The 25,132-nt window shown below is 40.4% G+C and overlaps 2 protein-coding genes across 2 annotated transcripts in view; both read left to right on the top strand.

The window, feature by feature from the left end:
* LOC125382122 overlaps positions 1-20,801 on the top strand; it is a 36,918-nt gene extending 16,117 nt beyond the window's left edge. Inside the window, exons 12-24 of the mRNA XM_048400381.1 lie at positions 616-744; positions 1,925-2,053; positions 3,239-3,367; positions 4,534-4,662; positions 5,866-5,994; positions 7,175-7,303; positions 8,509-8,637; positions 9,822-9,950; positions 11,152-11,280; positions 12,466-12,594; positions 13,761-13,889; positions 15,094-15,222; positions 20,680-20,801. Of these exons, the coding sequence (XP_048256338.1) occupies positions 616-744; positions 1,925-2,053; positions 3,239-3,367; positions 4,534-4,662; positions 5,866-5,994; positions 7,175-7,303; positions 8,509-8,637; positions 9,822-9,950; positions 11,152-11,280; positions 12,466-12,594; positions 13,761-13,889; positions 15,094-15,222; positions 20,680-20,718 (1,587 nt within the window). The 3' untranslated portion in view covers positions 20,719-20,801. The remainder of the gene's footprint in view (positions 1-615; positions 745-1,924; positions 2,054-3,238; positions 3,368-4,533; positions 4,663-5,865; positions 5,995-7,174; positions 7,304-8,508; positions 8,638-9,821; positions 9,951-11,151; positions 11,281-12,465; positions 12,595-13,760; positions 13,890-15,093; positions 15,223-20,679) is intronic.
* The window catches only part of LOC124129149 (receptor-type tyrosine-protein phosphatase epsilon-like), a 117,535-nt gene that overhangs the window by 76,218 nt on the left and 16,185 nt on the right, over positions 1-25,132 (top strand). The window lies entirely within an intron of this gene.

Genomic DNA, 25,132 nt, shown 5'->3' with positions numbered 1-25,132 from the left:
TCGTTGTATAATGGTCAATAGCCATTTCTCATGTTCTTCTTACGAAGATTTCAAATCATACACCAGTGGGGCATGATCCTTTTAACGAAACCCTGGAATCCTTACTATTGCAAATCAAATATTAGCTGACCTGGATCTGTTGGCATTGCTCCAGAAGACAGACGTGAAGAGCCCTGATTTTTCGTAACTGCATCAGTTGGAAAAATACGTTGACAATTCATTTGAAACTGGTATTCTTTTTGTATCATATATACTGATGTAGTGCGTTGCTGTGGCATGATCAGTTCATTATGCATAACTGTATGGTACTTAGATGCTATTGTGATACTGAAGGTTCTCTGCTCTTTTTTGGCTAATAGTAGACGGATCGTTTCACAACTATTTCGGTTGATTCTAATTTTGCCGGCACCTGTGCTGAGAATACACCAGATATCATCGCACAGTGAAGCAAAATATTATTGCTATCATTTTATGTGAGTTGTTTTCAAGTATAACACAAAACACTGGAAGTACCGGTCCTACAGTGCCCAACGATACAGTATGCTAACCATACAACGCTCACGAAGTTTCGTACAACATCTACTTCTCATTGGAACAATGTGTGTTAATTTACAGCATGCAGTGGCGGCTATTACAAGGACGGGCAATCCTGTACACCGTGTGGAGCTGGGTGTAGGTCAACGTGTAACACGGCAAACGGTCACTGTTCATGTAAAGCTGGCTGGACGGGAAATGGCTGCAACAGTAAGCACAGTCTTTCTATACCAATGAGAACACAAAGCATAGTGGTACACTCCATGGCCAGAAGGCGATGTTCACTTGTTACAGTGTCATAATATGTATGAGTGAGTGAGTTATGTTTTACGCCACTTTTGGCAATATTCACGCATTGTATCCATGTAGGGAATCAAACCCGGGCTCTCGATGTTACAAGCGAATGCTAGGACCACAAGAATACCCCAACGTCCCTAATCTGTATACGTTTGGTGATGAAGTGACAAGGATGACACAATGACTGATCAATATCTCGTGTGTCCGCCATGTTGGGCGATACATGCACGACACCTTGATGGCATACTGTTGGATTAATGTGAGGTTTGGTTGTGCTTGAAGAGCAATCCCCAGCTTGGCCACGTTGTTAATAAACAATTAGAGCAATGTTATTCTAAATAAAGTGTCTGAGCATTCTTACTTGTTATATTGCTTTGACATTTCAGCTGTGATTCTTCTGAAATACACGTCCAGAATTACTAGAAAGCAGAAAGTAATGGTTTTGTACCGAATACTGGAAATTGTCATGGAAAACTTTATGCTTCGTTGTATAATGGTCAATAGCCATTTCTCATGTTCTTCTTACGAAGATTTCAAATCATACACCAGTGGGGCATGATCCTTTTAACGAAACCCTGGAATCCTTACTATTGCAAATCAAATATTAGCTGACCTGGATCTGTTGGCATTGCTCCAGAAGACAGACGTGAAGAGCCCTGATTTTTCGTAACTGCATCAGTTGGAAAAATACGTTGACAATTCATTTGAAACTGGTATTCTTTTTGTATCATATATACTGATGTAGTGCGTTGCTGTGGCATGAGCAGTTCATTATGCATAACTGTATGGTACTTAAATGCTACTGTGATACTGAAGGTTCTCTGCTCTTTTCTGGCTAATAAACGGATCGTTTCACAATTATTTCGGTTGATTCTAATTTTGCCGGCACCTGTGCTGAGAATACACCAGATATCATCGCACAGTGAAGCAAAATATTATTGCTATCATTTTATGTGAGTTGTTTTCAAGTATAACACAAAACACTGGAAGTCCGGTCCTGCAGTGCCCAACGATACAGTTGCTAACCATACAACGCTCACGATGTTTCGTACAAAATCTACTTCTCATTGGAACAATTGGTGTTAATTTACAGCATGCAGTGGCGGCTATTACAAGGACGGGCAATCCTGTACACCGTGTGGAGCTGGGTGTAGGTCAACGTGTAACACGGCAAACGGTCACTGTTCATGTAAAGCTGGCTGGACGGGAAATGGCTGCAACAGTAAGCACAGTCTTTCTATACCAATGAGAACACAAAGCATAGTGGTACACTCCATGGCCAGAAGGCGATGTTCACTTGTTACAGTGTCATAATATGTATGAGTGAGTGAGTTATGTTTTACGCCACTTTTGGCAATATTCACGCATTGTATCCATGTAGGGAATCAAACCCGGGCTCTCGATGTTACAAGCGAATGCTAGGACCACAAGAATACCCCAACGTCCCTAATCTGTATACGTTTGGTGATGAAGTGACAAGGATGACACAATGACTGATCAATATCTCGTGTGTCCGCCATGTTGGGCGATACATGCACGACACCTTGATGGCATACTGTTGGATTAATGTGAGGTTTGGTTGTGCTTGAAGAGCAATCCCCAGCTTGGCCACGTTGTTAATAAACAATTAGAGCAATGTTATTCTAAATAAAGTGTCTGAGCATTCTTACTTGTTATATTGCTTTGACATTTCAGCTGTGATTCTTCTGAAATACACGTCCAGAATTACTAGAAAGCAGAAAGTAATGGTTTTGTACCGAATACTGGAAATTGTCATGGAAAACTTTATGCTTCGTTGTATAATGGTCAATAGCCATTTCTCATGTTCTTCTTACGAAGATTTCAAATCATACACCAGTGGGGCATGATCCTTTTAACGAAACCCTGGAATCCTTACTATTGCAAATCAAATATTAGCTGACCTGGATCTGTTGGCATTGCTCCAGAAGACAGACGTGAAGAGCCCTGATTTTTCGTAACTGCATCAGTTGGAAAAATACGTTGACAATTCATTTGAAACTGGTATTCTTTTTGTATCATATATACTGATGTAGTGCGTTGCTGTGGCATGATCAGTTCATTATGCATAACTGTATGGTACTTAGATGCTATTGTGATACTGAAGGTTCTCTGCTCTTTTTTGGCTAATAGTAGACGGATCGTTTCACAACTATTTCGGTTGATTCTAATTTTGCCGGCACCTGTGCTGAGAATACACCAGATATCATCGCACAGTGAAGCAAAATATTATTGCTATCATTTTATGTGAGTTGTTTTCAAGTATAACACAAAACACTGGAAGTACCGGTCCTACAGTGCCCAACGATACAGTATGCTAACCATACAACGCTCACGAAGTTTCGTACAACATCTACTTCTCATTGGAACAATGTGTGTTAATTTACAGCATGCAGTGGCGGCTATTACAAGGACGGGCAATCCTGTACACCGTGTGGAGCTGGGTGTAGGTCAACGTGTAACACGGCAAACGGTCACTGTTCATGTAAAGCTCGCTGGACGGGAAATGGCTGCAACAGTAAGCACAGTCTTTCTATACCAATGAGAACACAACGCATTGTGGAACACTCCATGGCCAGAAGGCGATGTTCACTTATTACAGTGTCATAATATGTATGAGTGATTGAGTTATGTTTTACGCCACTTTTAGCAATATTCACGCATTGTATCCATGTAGGGAATCAAACCCGGGCGAATGCTAGGACCACAAGAATACCCCACCGTCCCTAATCTGTATAAGTTTGGTGATGAAGTGACAAGGATGACACAATGACTGATCAATATCTGGTGTGTCCGCCATGTTGGGCGATACATGCACGACACCTTGATGGCATACTGTTGGATTAATGTGAGGTTTGGTTGTGCTTAAAGAGCTATTCCCAGCTCGGCCACGTTGTTAATAAACAATTAGAGTAATGTTATTCTAAATAAAGTGTCTGAGCATTCTTACTTGTTATATTGCTTTGACATTTCAGCTGTGATTCTTCTGAAATACACGTCCAGAATTACTAGAAAGCAGAAAGTAATGGTTTTGTACGGAATACTGCAAATTGTCATGAAAAACTTTATGCTTCGTTGTATAATGGCCAATAGCCATTTCTCATGTTCTTCTTACGAAGATGTCAAAGGATACACCAGTGGGGCATGATCCTTTTAGCGAAACCCTGGAATCCTCACTATTGCAAATCAAATATTAGCTGACCTGGATCTTTTGGCATTGCTCCAGAAGACAGACGTGAAGAGCCTAGATTTTTCGTAACTGCATCAGTTGGAAAAATACGTTGAAAATTCATTTGAAACTGGTATTCTTTTTGTATCATATATACTGATGCAGTGCGTTGCTGTGGCATGAGCAGTTCATTATGCATAACTGTATGGTACTTAAATGCTACTGTGATACTGAAGGTTCTCTGCTCTTTTCTGGCTAATAAACGGATCGTTTCACAATTATTTCGGTTGATTCTAATTTTGCCGGCACCGGTGCTGAGAATACACCAGATATCATCGCACAGTGAAGCAAAATATTATTGCTATCATTTTATGTGAGTTGTTTTCAAGTATAACACAAAACACTGGAAGTACCGGTCCTACAGTACCCAACGATACAGTATGCTAGCCATACAACGCTCACGATGTTTCGTACAAAATCTACTTCTCATTGGAAAACATTGTGTTAATTTACAGCATGCAGTGGCGGCTATTACAAGGACGGGCAATCCTGTACACCGTGTGGAGCTGGGTGTAGGTCAACGTGTAACACGGCAAACGGTCACTGTTCATGTAAAGCTCGCTGGACGGGAAATGGCTGCAACAGTAAGTACAGTCTTTCTATACCAATGAGAACACAACGTATAGTGGTACACTCCATGGCCAGAAGGCGATGTTCACTTGTTACAGTGTCATAATATGTATGAGTGATTGAGTTATGTTTTACGCCACTTTTAGCAATATTCACGCATTGTATCCATGTAGGAAATCAAACACGGGCTTTCGATGTTACAAGCGAATGCTAGGACCACAAGAATACCCCACCGTCCCTAATCTGTATAAGTTTGGTGATGAAGTGACAAGGATGACACAATGACTGATCAATATCTCGTGTGTCCGCCATGTTGGGCGATACATGCACGACACCTTGATGGCATACTGTTGAATTAATTTGCGTTTGGTTGTGCTTAAAGAGCTATCCCCAGCTTGGCCACGTTGTGAATAAACAATAAGAGCAATGTTATTCTAAATAAAGTGTCTGAGCATTCTTACTTGTTATATTGCTTTGACATTTCAGCTGTGATTCTTCTGAAATACACGTCCAGAATTACTAGAAAGCAGAAAGTAATGGTTTTGTACCGCATACTGGAAATTGTCATGGAAAACTTTATGCTTCGTTGTATAATGGTCAATAGCCATTTCTCATGTTCTTCTTACGAAGATTTCAAAGGATACACCAGTGGGGCATGATCCTTTTAGCGAAACCCTGGAATCCTCACTATTGCAAATCAAATATTAGCTGACCTGGATCTGTTGGCATTGCTCCAGAAGACAGACGTGAAGAGCCTAGATTTTTCGCAAATGCATCAGTTGGAAAAATACGTTGAAAATTCATTTGAAACTGGTATTCTTTTTGTATCATATATACTGATGTAGTGCGTTGCTGTGGCATGAGCAGTTCATTATGCATAACTGTATGGTACTTAAATGCTACTGTGATACTGAAGGTTCTCTGCTCTTTTTTGGCTAATAGTAGACGGATCGTATCACAATTATTTCGGTTGATTGTAATTTTGCCGACACCTGTGCTGAGAATACACCAGATATCATCGCACAGTGAAGCAAAATATTATTGCTATCATTTTATGTGAGTTGTTTTCAAGTATAACACAAAACACTGGAAGTACGGTCCTGCAGTGCCCAACGATACAGTATGCTAGCCATACAACGCTCACGATGTTTGGTACAAAATACTCAGTTTATCAATGATTGTCTACTTCTCATTGGAACAATTGTGTTAATTTACAGCATGCAGTGGCGGCTATTACAAGGACGGGCAATCCTGTACACCGTGTGGAGCTGGGTGTAGGTCAACGTGTAACACGGCAAACGGTCACTGTTCATGTAAAGCTCGCTGGACGGAAAATGGCTGCAACAGTAAGCACAGTCTTTCTATACCAATGAGAACACAACGCATAGTGGTACACTCCATGGCCAGAAGGCGATGTTCACTTGTTACAGTGTCATAATATGTATGAGTGAGTGAGTTATGTTTTACGCCACTTTTAGCAATATTCACGCATTGTATCCCTGTAGGAAATCAAACCCGGGCTTTCGATGTTACAAGCGAATGCTAGGACCACAAGAATACTCTACCGTCCCTAATCTGTATATGTTTGGTGATGAAGTGACAAGGATGACACAATGACGGATCAATATCTCGTGTGTCCGCCATGTTGGGCGATACATGCACGACACCTTGATGGCATACTGTTGGATTAATGTGAGGTTTGGTTGTGCTTGAAGAGCAATCCCCAGCTTGGCCACGTTGTTAATAAACAATTACAGCAATGTTATTCTAAATAAAGTCTCTGAGCATTCTTACTTGTTATATTGCTTTGACATTTCAGCTGTGATTCTTCTGAAATACACGTCCAGAATAACTAGAAAGCAGAAAGTAATGGTTTTGTACGGAATACTGCAAATTGTCATGAAAAACTTTATGCTTCGTTGTATAATGGTCAATAGCCATTTCTCATGTTCTTCTTACGAAGATGTCAAAGGATACACCAGTGGGGCATGATCCTTTTAGCGAACCCCTGGAATCCTCACTATTGCAAATCAAATATTAGCTGACCTGGATCTTTTGGCATTGCTCCAGAAGACAGACGTGAAGAGCCTAGATTTTTCGTAACTGCATCAGTTGGAAAAATACGTTGAAAATTCATTTGAAACTGGTATTCTTTTTGTATCATATATACTGATGTAGTGCGTTGCTGTGGCATGAGCAGTTCATTATGCATAACTGTATGGTACTTAAATGCTACTGTGATACTGAAGGTTCTCTGCTCTTTTCTGGCTAATAAACGGATCGTTTCACAATTATTTCGGTTGATTCTAATTTTGCCGGCACCTGTGCTGAGAATACACCAGATATCATCGCACAGTGAAGCAAAATATTAATGCTATCATTTTATGTGAGTTGTTTTCAAGTATAACACAAAACACTGGAAGTCCGGTCCTGCAGTGCCCAACGATACAGTTGCTAACCATACAACGCTCACGATGTTTCGTACAAAATCTACTTCTCATTGGAACAATTGGTGTTAATTTACAGCATGCAGTGGCGGCTATTACAAGGACGGGCAATCCTGTACACCGTGTGGAGCTGGGTGTAGGTCAACGTGTAACACGGCAAACGGTCACTGTTCATGTAAAGCTGGCTGGACGGGAAATGGCTGCAACAGTAAGCACAGTCTTTCTATACCAATGAGAACACAAAGCATAGTGGTACACTCCATGGCCAGAAGGCGATGTTCACTTGTTACAGTGTCATAATATGTATGAGTGAGTGAGTTATGTTTTACGCCACTTTTGGCAATATTCACGCATTGTATCCATGTAGGGAATCAAACCCGGGCTCTCGATGTTACAAGCGAATGCTAGGACCACAAGAATACCCCAACGTCCCTAATCTGTATACGTTTGGTGATGAAGTGACAAGGATGACACAATGACTGATCAATATCTCGTGTGTCCGCCATGTTGGGCGATACATGCACGACACCTTGATGGCATACTGTTGGATTAATGTGAGGTTTGGTTGTGCTTGAAGAGCAATCCCCAGCTTGGCCACGTTGTTAATAAACAATTAGAGCAATGTTATTCTAAATAAAGTGTCTGAGCATTCTTACTTGTTATATTGCTTTGACATTTCAGCTGTGATTCTTCTGAAATACACGTCCAGAATTACTAGAAAGCAGAAAGTAATGGTTTTGTACGGAATACTGGAAATTGTCATGGAAAACTTTATGCTTCGTTGTAAAATGGTCAATAGCCATTTCTCATGTTCTTCTTACGAAGATTTCAAAGGATACACCAGTGGGGCATGATCCTTTTAGCGAAACCCTGGAATCCTCACTATTGCAAATCAAATATTAGCTGACCTGGATCTTTTGGCATTGCTTCAGAAGACAGACGTGAAGAGCCTAGATTTTTCACAAATGCATCAGTTGGAAAAATACGTTGAAAATTCATTTGAAACTGGAATTCTTTTTGTATCGTATATACTGATGTAGTGCGTTGCTGTGGCATGATCAGTTCATTATGCATAACTGTATGGTACTTAAATACTATTGTGATACTGAAGGTTCTCTGCTCTTTTTGGGCTAATAGTAGACGGATCGTTTCACAACTATTTCGGTTGATTCTAATTTTGCCGGCACCTGTGCTGAGAATACACCAGATATCATCGCACAGTGAAGCAAAAAAATATTGCCATCATTTTGTGTGAGTTGTTTTCAAGTATAACACAAAACACTGGAAGTCCGGTCCTGCAGTGCCCAACGATACAGTATGCTAGCCATACAACGCTCACGATGTTTCTTACAAAATACCCAGTTTATCAATGACTGTCTTCTTCTTTTTGGAACAATGTGTGTTAATTTACAGCATGCAGTGGCGGCTATTACAAGGACGGGCAATCCTGTACACCGTGTGGAGCTGGGTGTAGGTCAACGTGTAACACGGCAAACGGTCACTGTTCATGTAAAGCTCGCTGGACGGGATATGGCTGCAACAGTAAGCACAGTCTTTCTATACCAATGAGAACACAACGCATAGTGGTACACTCCATGGCCAGAAGGCGATGTTCACTTGTTACAGTGTCATAATATGTATGAGTGAGTGAGTTATGTTTTACGCCACTTTTAGCAATATTCACGCATTGTATCCATGAAGGGAATCAAACCCGGGCTTTCGATGTTACAAGCGAATGCTAGGACCACAAGAATACCCCAACGTCCCTAATCTGGATATGTTTGGTGATGAAGTGACAAGGATGACACAATGACTGATCAATATCTGGTGTGTCCGCCATGTTGGGCGATACATGCACGACACCTTGATGGCATACTGTTGGATTAATGTGAGGTTTGGTTGTGCTTGAAGAGCAATCCCCAGCTTGGCCACGTTGTTTATAAACAATTACAGCAATGTTATTCTAAATAAAGTCTCTGAGCATTCTTACTTGTTATATTGCTTTGACATTTCAGCTGTGATTCTTCTGAAATACACGTCCAGAATTACTAGAAAGCAGAAAGTAATGGTTTTGTACCGCATACTGGAAATTGTCATGGAAAACTTTATGCTTCGTTGTATAATGGTCAATAGCCATTTCTCATGAACTTCTTACGAAGATTTCAAAGGATACACCAGTGGGGCATGATCCTTTTGGCGAACCCCTGGAATCCTCACTATTGCAAATCAAATATTAGCTGACCTGGATCTGTTGGCATTGCTCCAGAAGACAGACGTGAAGAGCCTAGATTTTTCGTAACTGCATCAGTTGGAAAAATACGTTGACAATTCATTTGAAACTGGTATTCTTTTTGTATCATATATACTGATGTAGTGCGTTGTTGTGGCATGAGCAGTTCATTATGCATAACTATATGGTACTTAAATGCTACTGTGATACTGAAGGTTCTCTGCTCTTGTGTGGCTAATAGTAGACGGATCGTTTCACAACTATTTCGGTTGATTCTAATTTTGTCGGCACCTGTGCTGAGAATACACCAGATATCATCGCACAGTGAAGCAAAATATTATTGCTATCATTTTATGTGAGTTGTTTTCAAGTATAACACAAAACACTGGAAGTACGGTCCTACAGTACCCAACGATACAGTATGCTAACCATACAACGCTCACGATGTTTCGTACAAAATCTACTTCTCATTGGAAAACATTGTGTTAATTTACAGCATGCAGTGGCGGCTATTACAAGGACGGGCAATCCTGTACACCGTGTGGAGCTGGGTGTAGGTCAACGTGTAACACGGCAAACGGTCACTGTTCATGTAAAGCTGGCTGGACGGGAAATGGCTGCAACAGTAAGCACAGTCTTTCTATACCAATGAGAACACAACGCATAGTGGTACACTCCATGGCCAGAAGGCGATGTTCACTTGTTACAGTGTCATAATATGGATGAGTGATTGAGTTATGTTTTACGCCACTTTTAGCAATATTCACGCATTGTATCCATGTAGGAAATCAAACACGGGCTTTCGATGTTACAAGCGAATGCTAGGACCACAAGAATACCCCACCGTCCCTAATCTGTATAAGTTTGGTGATGAAGTGACAAGGATGACACAATGACTGATCAATATCTCGTGTGTCCGCCATGTTGGGCGATACATGCACGACACTTGATGGCATACTGTTGAATTAATTTGCGTTTGGTTGTGCTTAAAGAGCTATCCCCAGCTTGGCCACGTTGTTAATAAACAATAAGAGCAATGTTATTCTAAATAAAGTGTCTAAGCATTCTTACTTGTTATATTGCTTTGACATTTCAGCTGTGATTCTTCTGAAATACACGTCCAGAATTACTAGAAAGCAGAAAGTAATGGTTTTGTACCGCATACTGGAAATTGTCATGGAAAACTTTATGCTTCGTTGTATAATGGTCAATAGCCATTTCTCATGTTCTTCTTACGAAGATTTCAAAGGATACACCAGTGGGGCATGATCCTTTTAGCGAAACCCTGGAATCCTCACTATTGCAAATCAAATATTAGCTGACCTGGATCTGTTGGCATTGCTCCAGAAGACAGACGTGAAGAGCCTAGATTTTTCGCAAATGCATCAGTTGGAAAAATACGTTGAAAATTCATTTGAAACTGGTATTCTTTTTGTATCATATATACTGATGTAGTGCGTTGCTGTGGCATGAGCAGTTCATTATGCATAACTGTATGGTACTTAAATGCTACTGTGATACTGAAGGTTCTCTGCTCTTTTTTGGCTAATAGTAGACGGATCGTATCACAATTATTTCGGTTGATTGTAATTTTGCCGACACCTGTGCTGAGAATACACCAGATATCATCGCACAGTGAAGCAAAATATTATTGCTATCATTTTATGTGAGTTGTTTTCAAGTATAACACAAAACACTGGAAGTACGGTCCTGCAGTGCCCAACGATACAGTATGCTAGCCATACAACGCTCACGATGTTTGGTACAAAATACTCAGTTAACAATGATTGTCTACTTCTCATTGGAACAATTGTGTTAATTTACAGCATGCAGTGGCGGCTATTACAAGGACGGGCAATCCTGTACACCGTGTGGAGCTGGGTGTAGGTCAACGTGTAACACGGCAAACGGTCACTGTTCATGTAAAGCTGGCTGGACGGAAAATGGCTGCAACAGTAAGCACAGTCTTTCTATACCAATAAGAAAAACAACGCATAGTGGTACACTCCATGGCCAGAAGGCGATGTTCACTTGTTACAGTGTCATAATATGTATGAGTGATTGAGTTATGTTTTACGCCACTTTTAGCAATATTCACGCATTGTATCCCTGTAGGGAATCAAACCCGGGCTTTCGATGTTACAAGCGAATGCTAGGACCACAAGAATACTCCACCGTCCCTAATCTGTATATGTTTGGTGATGAAGTGACAAGGATGACACAATGACTGATCAATATCTGGTGTGTCCGCCATGTTGGGCGATACATGCACGACACCTTGATGGCATACTGTTGGATTAATTTGCGTTTGGTTGCGCTTGAAGAGCTATCCCCAGCTTGGCCACGTTGTGAATAAACAATAAGAGCAATGTTATTCTAAATAAAGTGTCTGAGCATTCTTACTTGTTATATTGCTTTGACATTTCAGCTGTGATTCTTCTGAAATACACGTCCAGAATTACTAGAAAGCAGAAAGTAATGGTTTTGTACCGAATACTGGAAATTGTCATGGAAAACTTTATGCTTCGTTGTATAATGGTCAATAGCCATTTCTCATGTTCTTCTTACGAAGATTTCAAATCATACACCAGTGGGGCATGATCCTTTTAACGAAACCCTGGAATCCTTACTATTGCAAATCAAATATTAGCTGACCTGGATCTGTTGGCATTGCTCCAGAAGACAGACGTGAAGAGCCCTGATTTTTCGTAACTGCATCAGTTGGAAAAATACGTTGACAATTCATTTGAAACTGGTATTCTTTTTGTATCATATATACTGATGTAGTGCGTTGCTGTGGCATGATCAGTTCATTATGCATAACTGTATGGTACTTAGATGCTATTGTGATACTGAAGGTTCTCTGCTCTTTTTTGGCTAATAGTAGACGGATCGTTTCACAACTATTTCGGTTGATTCTAATTTTGCCGGCACCTGTGCTGAGAATACACCAGATATCATCGCACAGTGAAGCAAAATATTATTGCTATCATTTTATGTGAGTTGTTTTCAAGTATAACACAAAACACTGGAAGTACCGGTCCTACAGTGCCCAACGATACAGTATGCTAACCATACAACGCTCACGAAGTTTCGTACAACATCTACTTCTCATTGGAACAATGTGTGTTAATTTACAGCATGCAGTGGCGGCTATTACAAGGACGGGCAATCCTGTACACCGTGTGGAGCTGGGTGTAGGTCAACGTGTAACACGGCAAACGGTCACTGTTCATGTAAAGCTCGCTGGACGGGAAATGGCTGCAACAGTAAGCACAGTCTTTCTATACCAATGAGAACACAACGCATTGTGGAACACTCCATGGCCAGAAGGCGATGTTCACTTATTACAGTGTCATAATATGTATGAGTGATTGAGTTATGTTTTACGCCACTTTTAGCAATATTCACGCATTGTATCCATGTAGGGAATCAAACCCGGGCGAATGCTAGGACCACAAGAATACCCCACCGTCCCTAATCTGTATAAGTTTGGTGATGAAGTGACAAGGATGACACAATGACTGATCAATATCTGGTGTGTCCGCCATGTTGGGCGATACATGCACGACACCTTGATGGCATACTGTTGGATTAATGTGAGGTTTGGTTGTGCTTAAAGAGCTATTCCCAGCTCGGCCACGTTGTTAATAAACAATTAGAGTAATGTTATTCTAAATAAAGTGTCTGAGCATTCTTACTTGTTATATTGCTTTGACATTTCAGCTGTGATTCTTCTGAAATACACGTCCAGAATTACTAGAAAGCAGAAAGTAATGGTTTTGTACGGAATACTGCAAATTGTCATGAAAAACTTTATGCTTCGTTGTATAATGGCCAATAGCCATTTCTCATGTTCTTCTTACGAAGATGTCAAAGGATACACCAGTGGGGCATGATCCTTTTAGCGAAACCCTGGAATCCTCACTATTGCAAATCAAATATTAGCTGACCTGGATCTTTTGGCATTGCTCCAGAAGACAGACGTGAAGAGCCTAGATTTTTCGTAACTGCATCAGTTGGAAAAATACGTTGAAAATTCATTTGAAACTGGTATTCTTTTTGTATCATATATACTGATGCAGTGCGTTGCTGTGGCATGAGCAGTTCATTATGCATAACTGTATGGTACTTAAATGCTACTGTGATACTGAAGGTTCTCTGCTCTTTTCTGGCTAATAAACGGATCGTTTCACAATTATTTCGGTTGATTCTAATTTTGCCGGCACCGGTGCTGAGAATACACCAGATATCATCGCACAGTGAAGCAAAATATTATTGCTATCATTTTATGTGAGTTGTTTTCAAGTATAACACAAAACACTGGAAGTACCGGTCCTACAGTACCCAACGATACAGTATGCTAGCCATACAACGCTCACGATGTTTCGTACAAAATCTACTTCTCATTGGAAAACATTGTGTTAATTTACAGCATGCAGTGGCGGCTATTACAAGGACGGGCAATCCTGTACACCGTGTGGAGCTGGGTGTAGGTCAACGTGTAACACGGCAAACGGTCACTGTTCATGTAAAGCTCGCTGGACGGGAAATGGCTGCAACAGTAAGTACAGTCTTTCTATACCAATGAGAACACAACGTATAGTGGTACACTCCATGGCCAGAAGGCGATGTTCACTTGTTACAGTGTCATAATATGTATGAGTGATTGAGTTATGTTTTACGCCACTTTTAGCAATATTCACGCATTGTATCCATGTAGGAAATCAAACACGGGCTTTCGATGTTACAAGCGAATGCTAGGACCACAAGAATACCCCACCGTCCCTAATCTGTATAAGTTTGGTGATGAAGTGACAAGGATGACACAATGACTGATCAATATCTCGTGTGTCCGCCATGTTGGGCGATACATGCACGACACCTTGATGGCATACTGTTGAATTAATTTGCGTTTGGTTGTGCTTAAAGAGCTATCCCCAGCTTGGCCACGTTGTGAATAAACAATAAGAGCAATGTTATTCTAAATAAAGTGTCTGAGCATTCTTACTTGTTATATTGCTTTGACATTTCAGCTGTGATTCTTCTGAAATACACGTCCAGAATTACTAGAAAGCAGAAAGTAATGGTTTTGTACCGCATACTGGAAATTGTCATGGAAAACTTTATGCTTCGTTGTATAATGGTCAATAGCCATTTCTCATGTTCTTCTTACGAAGATTTCAAAGGATACACCAGTGGGGCATGATCCTTTTAGCGAAACCCTTGAATCCTCACTCATGCAAATTAAATATTAGCTGACCTGGATCTTTTGGCATTGCTCCAGAAGACAGACGTGAAGAGCCTAGATTTTTCGCAAATGCATCAGTTGGAAAAATACGTTGAAAATTCATTTGAAACTGGTATTCTTTTTGTATCATATATACTGATGTAATGCGTTGCTGTGGCATGAGCAGTTCATTATGCATAACTGTATGGTACTTAAATGCTACTGTGATACTGAAGGTTCTCTGCTCTTTTTTGGCTAATAGTAGACGGATCGTATCACAATTATTTCGGTTGATTGTAATTTTGCCGACACCTGTGCTGAGAATACACCAGATATCATCGCACAGTGAAGCAAAATATTATTGCTATCATTTTATGTGAGTTGTTTTCAAGTATAACACAAAACACTGGAAGTACGGTCCTGCAGTGCCCAACGATTCAGTATGCTAACCATACAACGCTCACGATGTTTCGTACAAAATACCCAGTTTATCAATGATTGTCTACTTCTCATTGGAACAATTTGTGTTAATTTACAGCATGCAGTGGCGGCTATTACAGGGACGGGCAATCCTGTACATCATGTGGAGCTGGGTGTAGGTCAACGTGTAACACGGCAAACGGTCACTGTTCATGTAAAGCTGGCTGGACGGGATATGGCTGCAACAGTAAGCACAGTCTTTCTATACCAATGAGAACACAACGCATAGTGATACACCCCATGGCCAGAAGGCGATGTTCACTTGTTACAGTGTCATAATATGTATGAGTGAGTGATTTATGTTTAACGCCACTTTTAGCAATATTCACGTATTGTATCCATGAAGGGAATCAAACCCAGGCCTTCGACATTACAAGCGAATGCTAGGACCACAAGAATACTCCACCGTTCCTAATCTGTATAAGTTTTGTGATGAAGTGACAAGGATGGAACAATGACTGATCAATATCTGGTGTGTTCGCCATGTTGGGCGATACATGCACAACACTTTGATGACATACTGTTGGATTAATTTGCGTTTGATTGCCCGCCATTCCGCTTGAAGAGCTGTCCCAAGCTCAGCCGCGTTGTGAATAAACAATTAGAGCAATGTTTTTTTCTAAATAAAGCGTCAGAGCATTTTTACTTGTTATAATGCTTTGACATTTCAGCTGTGATTCTTCTGAAATACACGTCTAGAATTACGAGAATGCAGAAAGTAATGGTTTTGTACCGTATCCTGGAAATTGTATTGGAACGCTTTTTGCAATGCCTTCATTACAAGTTACGCTCATTCCCCAGGTATGCTCATTAACAACCATCATTTCGAACAAATATATTTTTTATCGAATGTCATATAACACACAGTTCCTTTTGTCGTTAGTATGTTTCTCAACACAAAAGACCGAGAAGGTTTGCAAAACAGTTTTACATTTGTTCTATATGAGTATTACATTTGTTCATCCATCATCTTGCTTATTTAATGTTAACCTACAAACGTTGTTTTCTTTGAACTGTTGTTTATATGACGAGAGCAGATAATTCATTTAATTTAATGGCATATTACTTTCATTTTCTTCGCATTAACAGTGTCCCCTCATGAAAGGCCTATTGATAAGACCATTTGTATTTAACAGTATGTTCGCAGCAGTGAAATCCCTCGAAAAATAGACATATGCGTCTCAAAAAAGGAGAGTTCAGATCATTTTGTCATCGTCAACAAATCAATATCATATTCAATAGATTTTTTTTCATCATGTCTCTTTCCACAACAGTTAGAATGCTTTCTTTTTGAAAAACATCAACCCGTATCCTCCTCAACCTTTGGCTGTGACCTTGTATACTGGCTCGACACTTTACTTCATGCTTATTGTTCTTTTACCTCACCCTTCACCCGTGGTAACCTATGCAAGTGACAAAACCAGTTGACCAAAACCAGTTGACCAACACCAGTTTACAACACCAGCTGACAACACCAGTAAACAACACCAGCGGACAACCCCTGTTGACAACGCCAGCTGACCAACACCAGCTGACAGCACAAGTTGCCCAACATAGGCTGACCAACACCGGCCGACAACACCAGTAAACAACACTAGTTAACAACACCAGTTGACAACGCCAGTTGACAACATCAGCTGATAACACCAGCTGACCAACACCAGCTGACAACCCTTACTGACAGCTGGTCAATTGAGGCGCTGGAAAACAAATACGCCCACGTTCTCGGTTCAAGTGAAATAGGATGGCCTTGGTGACAAGGCGCGAGCTCATCTAGCCTACACATGAAGCCAGCTATCTATCAAACTTCTACTTTCCCCCACATCCCATTATTAATTTCTACCCTTAGTGAGTTAGGGCGGAAGCGCGAGTGAAAACCGGAGTATGTTTGTAACAAGGCATCTGCTCTTGTCCCAAGAGCTGTTTAAACGGTTCATAAGTTTAATGAGGGTGCACATTTAGTAATATTGTGCATATTCGGGTTTACACCTAGGTTTTAGTTTGCCTGTGACATTGATGATTGTCTTAAATGCGTTCATGATGGTGTAGTTGGTGTTATTTTGGATTGTTTTAGGAGTCTTTGAACTATCTTCCCTGCTTAGACCAGGGTAAGATGTGTCTTAAACTGAGCTCGGATCCAACAATCGGCTCATCATGTTTTGCCCTGTCTTTTCTTGACACCAAATAAGGTGTGTGTGTATATGTGTGTATGTGTGTTGGGGAGGGGGGAGTGTGTGTGTGTGTGTGTGGGGGGGGGGGGGGGGGGGGGCAGCGCTCTTTAAACTTTCTTCTTTCTCTATTGCTAACCTACTTTTAAAAGTTCTCGTTAAAATAAAGGGAACCCCAAAATACGAGATATCAAGGATGCTTGGATGCTGCTTGGAACCGGGGTAACATGTGTCCCCAGCACTCCAATCCTGCCGGTAATGGTCGACAAAATTGTGCAACGTTGTGGTTCAGGGCATTGGAGCCCCTAACAATGTTACTTTCGCCTTACGCACCACTTTGACATTACTACACCTGCACAGGTCTTAAAACCGGTTGGTCGTGTCTTGCTCTGTGCTTGGTAAACTTCATTTTGAAAATATGTTTATATACAACAAAGTCATAGGACTCAAGGCGGTGGATGATGGGCCAAGCTGACATTAATTATCCCCAGTTTCTAAATAAATAGAATTAAGATAACAGCCAAGGGCGAAACTGTTGAGTAGGCAGGGCTGTTTAATCTTTCTTCTTTCTTTATGCTTAACCCACTTTTCACTGGTTCTCGTTACGAAAATAAGAGAACACTTTCAATACATAGAATTGTATAACATCTGACTCAAGACATTATTAGTAGCTAAACCGACTCATATTCCGGAAACTGCCTTGAGTTGATAAGCAGAGTTGTCATCACGTGATCTGACGCTACAGCGTAGATACTACTTGCAGACGATCATTGTTTCTGTTAAGTGTAGGTTACTGGCGTTCGGCTCCAGTGTGAACATTCCGGGCTAGAATTAGTCGTCAGCAACCTATGCATGCCTTAAGATGCGACTAACAGGTTCGGGTGGTCAGGCTCGCTGACATGGCTGATGCATGTCAATTTATCCCAATTGCTTAGATGCAGGGGATTTTAACTCATGAGTAAATGGCTTCGCATTAACAGTGTCCCCTCATGAAAGGCCTATTGATAAGACCATTTGTATTTAACAGTATGTTCGCAGCAGTGAAATCCATCGAATAATAGACATATGCGTCTCAAAAAAGGAGTGTTCAGATCATTTTGTCATCGTTAACAAATCAATATCATATTCAATAGATTTTTTTTTATCATGTCTCTTTCCACAACAGTTGGAATGCTTTCTTTGTGAAAAAAACATCAACCCGTATCCTCCTCAACCTTTGGCTGTGACCTTGTATACTGGCTCGACATTTTACTTCATGCTTATTGTTCTTTTACCTCTCCCTTCACCCATGGTAACCAACACCGACTGACAACACCAGTTAACAACACCAATTAACAACACCAGTTGACAACGCCAGTTGACAACACCAGTTGACTAACACCGGCTGACAACAGCAGTTGACCAACACCAGCTGACAACACCGGTTGACAACGCCAACTGACAACACCAGTTGTCAACGCCAGCTGACAATGCCAGTTGACAACACCAGCTGACAACTTTAGCTAACAACACCAGTTGACAACACTAGTTAACAACACCAGTTAACAACACCAGCGGACAACGCTAGCTGACAACGCCAGCTGACAACATTCCGGGCTAGAATTAGTCGTCAGCAACCTATGCATGCCGTAAGATGCGAATAACAGGTTCGGGTGGTCAGGCTCCCTGACATGGCTGATGTATGTCAACGTATCCCAATTGCTTAGATGCAGGGGGCGTCAATCACTTTATTGCCTGTTCCAGTATCAATTATTTTCAGACCGCTGTCATATAGCTGGAATATTGCTGCGTGCAGCGGTAAACAATCAACAAATTGACAAACGAGCGTTCGCCAAGGCATCAACAGACAGCGACGCCGATGAAAACGTAGCATTTTCTTTCAATGACTTCACACATATTCTTCCATATCAATATGAGCCCCTGATAGTCAAAGTAGTTCTGCCAGCACAAATGAAAACGAGGTACATCCATCGAGTGAAGACGACCAATCAGATGACAACAGGAAACGACTGGGGTTCACCAACTGGTTTTAAGCAGTAGCCTCACGTTTCTAAATAAAATGGATGTTTATATAATAATCATAGTTTTGTTTTCTTCGTAAGACGTATATTCTTGTTATGTCTAATTATGTCCGCTGTGCTGTCTTAACGTCAGACAAATGGCATAGGGCTAAAGCTAAATCTGATTTCTTTATATGTGACTGTTATGTATTGATTGTATTGTCTTGTTATGGTTAGTTAAGTTAATGTTGCCGTTTAAACCGTTGCAATAATATGTATTTCACTGATCAATGGAGGGATGTCAGTGTCTGGTATTTAGCTTACTAAATGCTCTCGACTAGTCTTGTCCACAACATCTGTCACAACATCGTCTCAAGAAATGTACAAAACATTCACACTTGAGAGATATAGACACAGAACATGATTGCAAAAAACATCGGTGGCGGATCCGAGTGGGGATTTGGCTTGTTAAGATATGTAATTGGGCTAGTGGTGAGATCAAGGCAGCGGTTTGTTTCTTTTGACATAACTCTGAAATCAAATATGACATTTTTAGTGTGAATATGTACTTTGTATGACTATTTAGCATGTTTTAAGACGTAGTGATTCTTTCTTGACATGAGATTATTTCTGCCTACTGCCGACCTATGATTTTCTAGAATATTTAGAATATATTAGTCATATGTACCTTAATCAACGACATGTTTTAATTCTGTATTACACTCTTGTTGGATATTTGGATATATCCAAAAATGAATCGAACTTAGTAAAAGAACGTAGTGTGAAACAAACAACAAAAAACAAATGGTATACAATTAACATTTGTATTACAAAATTGACTGTTTACAAATCAATACAAATTACTGTACAACAATTACAATGGTAGTACACAAGAGAGTGGTAGTACACTATTCAGTGACAGTATATATATATTATGATGACTATGGTCAGTGTTAAATACAAAAATACAGTGGTTATAGCAAACGCCAGTGACAGTATATTCACCAAGCGGCGACGGTGGTCAAGCTTCCGAAATGGGCCTAGACGGGGAATCCGGGGTGATCTTCACACGGAAGCTGGTCTTGATATTTCCTCGTGAATATGTGTGATGAAATGTGTGAGAGATGCGAGAGCATGCTGTTGTTCCCGTATATACCTTCTACCTAGCTTCCAGAACTTTCTACAAAAAAACTGTAAGGCTCTATACAACGCTGGACGAGTCTCGGCGTTCCCGTTGCCACACCACTCTATCTATAGTAACTTCTTGACGACTGCTTACATTAAATAGTAACATGTTTAGCCACAGACCCATACATGTATTGGTCATTATTTCTTTAATCAACAATGAACACATTACACAATGGATTTATCAAAGTGCGTTATTGCATGGAACTGTCAGCTATTGATAAACAGCCAGTTTACTTGCTATGCAAATAAATCTCAATTCAAATGTCTACATTCATTATCACCAACCAGTCTGTTCCCCTTGGACATACGGAATTAACTGTGTGCTGAAGTGCTCAAGAGGATGTGTCAACCAGACTTGTGACAGAACCACTGGACGTTGTGACATGTGTCTGGATGGATGGGAACACAAGGACCAGAACATATCAAGATGCGACAAAGGTAATCCTTGGAGCATCTACATGCGCCTTGACTATAGTGTTGATCCATACGTATATGAAGAATACAATAAATAATGGTTTTGCAACAAATCAGTCTCGCTCCGTTTGGAAAGTCAATAAGGTAAGAGCGAAAAGGGCAATAGGTAAGTGCAAAAAGGGCAATAGGTAAGTGCAAAGAGTGCAAGTAGGTAGATACATACCCGTATCTGTTGATATTTTTAAAATATTTTAATAATTCATCCAAATTGTATCGATCGTGTATGTTGAAAATGTCATATAAATATCCACTAACCAAAATAACAAAACGAAATCCACACAAAGGAGGCAACATTAAAGAACCTAAATTCTAGAATCAATGTGAGTTTCCGTCTGTGATATTAGGAGTTCGCAAAACGGGTGCATACTAACAGATTTACTAAACTGTTTCATTTTGGTTCCAGAATGTGATGATGGAAGGTACGGTGAACAGTGTAACGATGAATGTAGCATCCACTGTGCCAATGCCACGTGTCATCATGTCAATGGTTCCTGTACTCAAGGCTGTCTTGACGGAAGAAGTGGCGAATATTGTGAAGTTTCTGAAGGTAATTCTGTCATGATGTAATTCGGATTAATAAACAAAGTTATGTATAGTAGGCTGGCAACAACTCGATCACGAATTTTACAATTAAAGAGTTAGCAAGACGCAATAACGTGGTATGGACACAAATGCACACGTTGAACTATTCTCTCTGCCTGGAGGGAGGAAGGTCGATGGCTCGATATCATAACTGTTATCCTTCCTGGCCAGCAGACCCGTGAAGATCCGGGGGTTGAATAGGTCTTCAGCAACCCATGCTTGCCGTAAAAGGCGACTATGCTTGTCGTAAGAGGGACTAACGGGATCGGGTGATAAGGCCCGCTGACTTGGTTGAAGCATGTCATCGTATCCCAATTGCGTGGATCGATCCTCATGATATCAGTCATATAGATGGAATATTGCTGAGTGCGGCGTAAAACTGCAGCTGGAAGGCAAGATGATGTCTTTGAGTTGGGCATCCATGTTAAATCTGGTATATCACTAGACTTGCTATAAATACAGACTAGTGCATTCACTTCGTTATATAAGTGAAATAAACTGAACGCGACGTTAAACCCAATTTCACCTTGCCCAGCCCACCAACTAGATCATCATGAGTTTAGTATCATGTTCTGCAGGAAAGTGATATATAGAGGTATATCTCGCGAGTGTGTTTGGGGATGGTAAATATCCTGCATTAGGAATAAACATTGTATTTAGCGAGCCTTGGCGAGCTAAATACATAGTGTTTTTTTCCTAATACAGGATATTTACCATCCCCAAACACACAAGCGTGATAACCTCTTTATCATATAATGTTACTCTTTAATTCTGTGCTTCAAATTCGCTTTCCCTCTCTCACAAACATTACCGAAACATTGCGAGTTTTCGTGGAATGTGCGCATTAATATTTACTACGTCATAGGGTAAGTGATGTGTCAGTCGGACAGTGACAGTAGCCAATATAGTTCCAACCGAAATCTGTTTCTTATAGGTGGCGAAGCAACATATACGCAAAACAACAATTGTTTTTAATTGCCTTTCGCGGCAATCCATCGGTCTGTCCGCTAGAGTAACTGCCCGTTGTCAAAGGGAAGCTACTCTATCCCTAGTCTATGAGACGTCACGGCCACGGTCAGACGTTGTTGACAGTAGGTCGATCCTATCATAACGTTAAGAAGTGTAGTCAGATGTACACGCAGCAACAAAACGAAATAAGGTAACAATTCAAACATATTTCGGCCAAATCCAACTATTTTAATTTGTTGAGTAGGTGTCAAGCCGCAGAGGTCTACAAGCACATCTATGGCTACTGATCCCGCTTGGCTAGGCCTCGTGTCCTCGCAAATTTGTATCGAAATTTATATCTCCAAAGTTGCCAAAACTTATAAAATGCCTTAGCTACGTCACAGTTAGACACTGATTTATAGTATATTAGACTGGTTTTTTTATAATGATAGCAATTATCCCTGTAGTTTATCCAGATTCCCGATGGTTAATTCTGACCCGATCGCCATGTTTGTTTATAAACTGTGAAAGTATTCCCTACTTGACCTTTGATATTTGCATCTCTATCCGCATATGACCCTAACGGATATCGTTTTTATCCGTTGGCTTTATCCTGCCGAGATTGCAGTCATTTTCTATGAGCACATGTTGCTATTATTTCACTAAGTGATCTATTTTGAAGAAGGGCCATTGCAGTCGTAGAGCTCCTTTTCGCCTTGTAACCTTGCAGATAGTTTGTACCACAGATTTATCATGTATATGTTTTAGATCTGCTTTCTTTAGACATTTATATTTAATTAAATGTTTTTATACCTAGTTGCTTGGTATTTCCATTTCCATATTTCCTGAATACTCCCATCCGTCGTCATCCCATAAAACATCATCATAACATGACTATCAGTATTGACACTATTCCCGTAATGTTGTTACCTCCTCTGTTGTACATGCACACCTATTACCTGTTATCTTTTTCGATTGCAGCCGAACACCAGGGTGTAAACCTCATCGTTGGACTTGTTCTCTTACTAATTGCTGTTATAGCAGTTGTAATATGTGCTGTTGTCTACTTTCGGTGAGATGTTGTTTTCTTCTTATTTGCAAGGACATTACCCCTACCACAACCAATTAAAGAAATCAAACTCTAAGATGAGATACAGATCTTTATTTGAGCAGTCGGTAGTTTTACTCTTGAATGTGATATTTAACTGAAATGTTAGTGATTTTCAGCATTGCTTTTGTTGTATTGGCATACATTTGGTAATATTATAGACATTTCTCGCAGCGAATGATTGGTGAAGAGATAAGCAATAATCACTCACTCATTCTCAACCAATCAACCAACTTAAAGACCTCTTATAACTACCGAAAGATAGTGCAGCTATCAAGTATTGAACATTCATTTCATCAATGATGAAATCAAAGCAAATGCATAGACACAAATGAATATCTGAGTTTGACAGTAAGAATCTTGAAGTGAAATGTTCTACATATAACAACCCACAGCTTATCTGTAAATATCTTTGTTTTTCTTTAGAGAGCCGTTGAGAAGATTAAGAGGAAAAAGTAAGTAAAAGCTGAATCAACGTGTATGTGTACTGTCATAAGTTACTTGCAATAGTAACTTTTGATAATTTATTCATATCTGATTAACTTTCAAATGGTTCTTGTTTCAATTGTTGACATGAATGTTTGGTATGGTGGTCTAGATCGGTTAGCTTCACATGTAGTTGTTGGTACCGGACTATTGCTATCCTGTTTTCAGAGACTGGGGAAGACATGACTAACGGTTTGAGCTTCCCTATGGCAGCCCGGGAAGGCCAGGGTGCATCGGAAAACGGAGCCGTCAACGACGATGACGAGGCTATCTATATCAATGTTCCCAGAAGTGTTCCAGTGGCAGTCAGTGACCTCAAGGACTTCGTTGCAAAGAAGAAAGCCACAAAAGAAATCTTGGTGAAAGAGTATGCTGTACGTATTGTGAAGGTCTTGATGGACCCATGTCGCTGAAACTTGGCTATCCTCCTTCTAAGGATCAAAGGCCTGATTTTGTTATTCGTGAGGAATTTACTAAATCTTATATGTCTCATGTCTACATGATGCACGAAGCAGTTCCATTCATTTTACATTAATGTACCCTTTACATCGAGTTTTCACACGTCCTTACCAACTGCCACTTACGTTTTAAAGAAACTGTTGTGGGTGCTACCGGTATAGCAGGACATACTTTTCCCGAACACCTGGTGTCATCACTAATTTCAGTGATCAATTCTTATATTTTTCATCACTAGTGGGCCTTTTGGGCCTCATGGAATATGTTCTGGCAGATATTCGAAACTGACGTTGCTCTGGTGTTGAATTTACAGGAGCTCCCCAAAGGTCTGACAGCAATTCACGACAAAGCACTGACGCAAGTGAACAGTCCAAAGAATCGATTTAAAGGCATTTACCCGTGTAAGGCAAAGGCTTATACCTTTCACGACATCTATCGATATATAACGTTGACGTAATATATAGTTATTGTACTGTGCATCCACCACAGGCTTTTTATCCAGTCTAAATATATCTATTATTAATGTACAACTTCTCGTCACGATATGGCAGAAATATTGCCAATGTGACTTGGAATGTAAACTCACTCACTAATGTCGTAAAACATGAGTGTGTCTGTGATATATTTGTATAAAAGTATAAATATAAAGTATGTTCATAATTCTATTAAATTTTGTTTCACCGAAAC

The sequence above is a fragment of the Haliotis rufescens genome, unplaced genomic scaffold (assembly GCF_023055435.1).
Source record: "Haliotis rufescens isolate VD_foot unplaced genomic scaffold, xgHalRufe1.0.p SCAF_2, whole genome shotgun sequence".
Classification (NCBI taxonomy): Eukaryota; Metazoa; Mollusca; class Gastropoda; order Lepetellida; family Haliotidae; genus Haliotis; species Haliotis rufescens.
The sequence above is the reverse complement of the archived record's forward strand: the minus strand, read 5'-3'. Positions and strand labels throughout refer to the sequence as shown.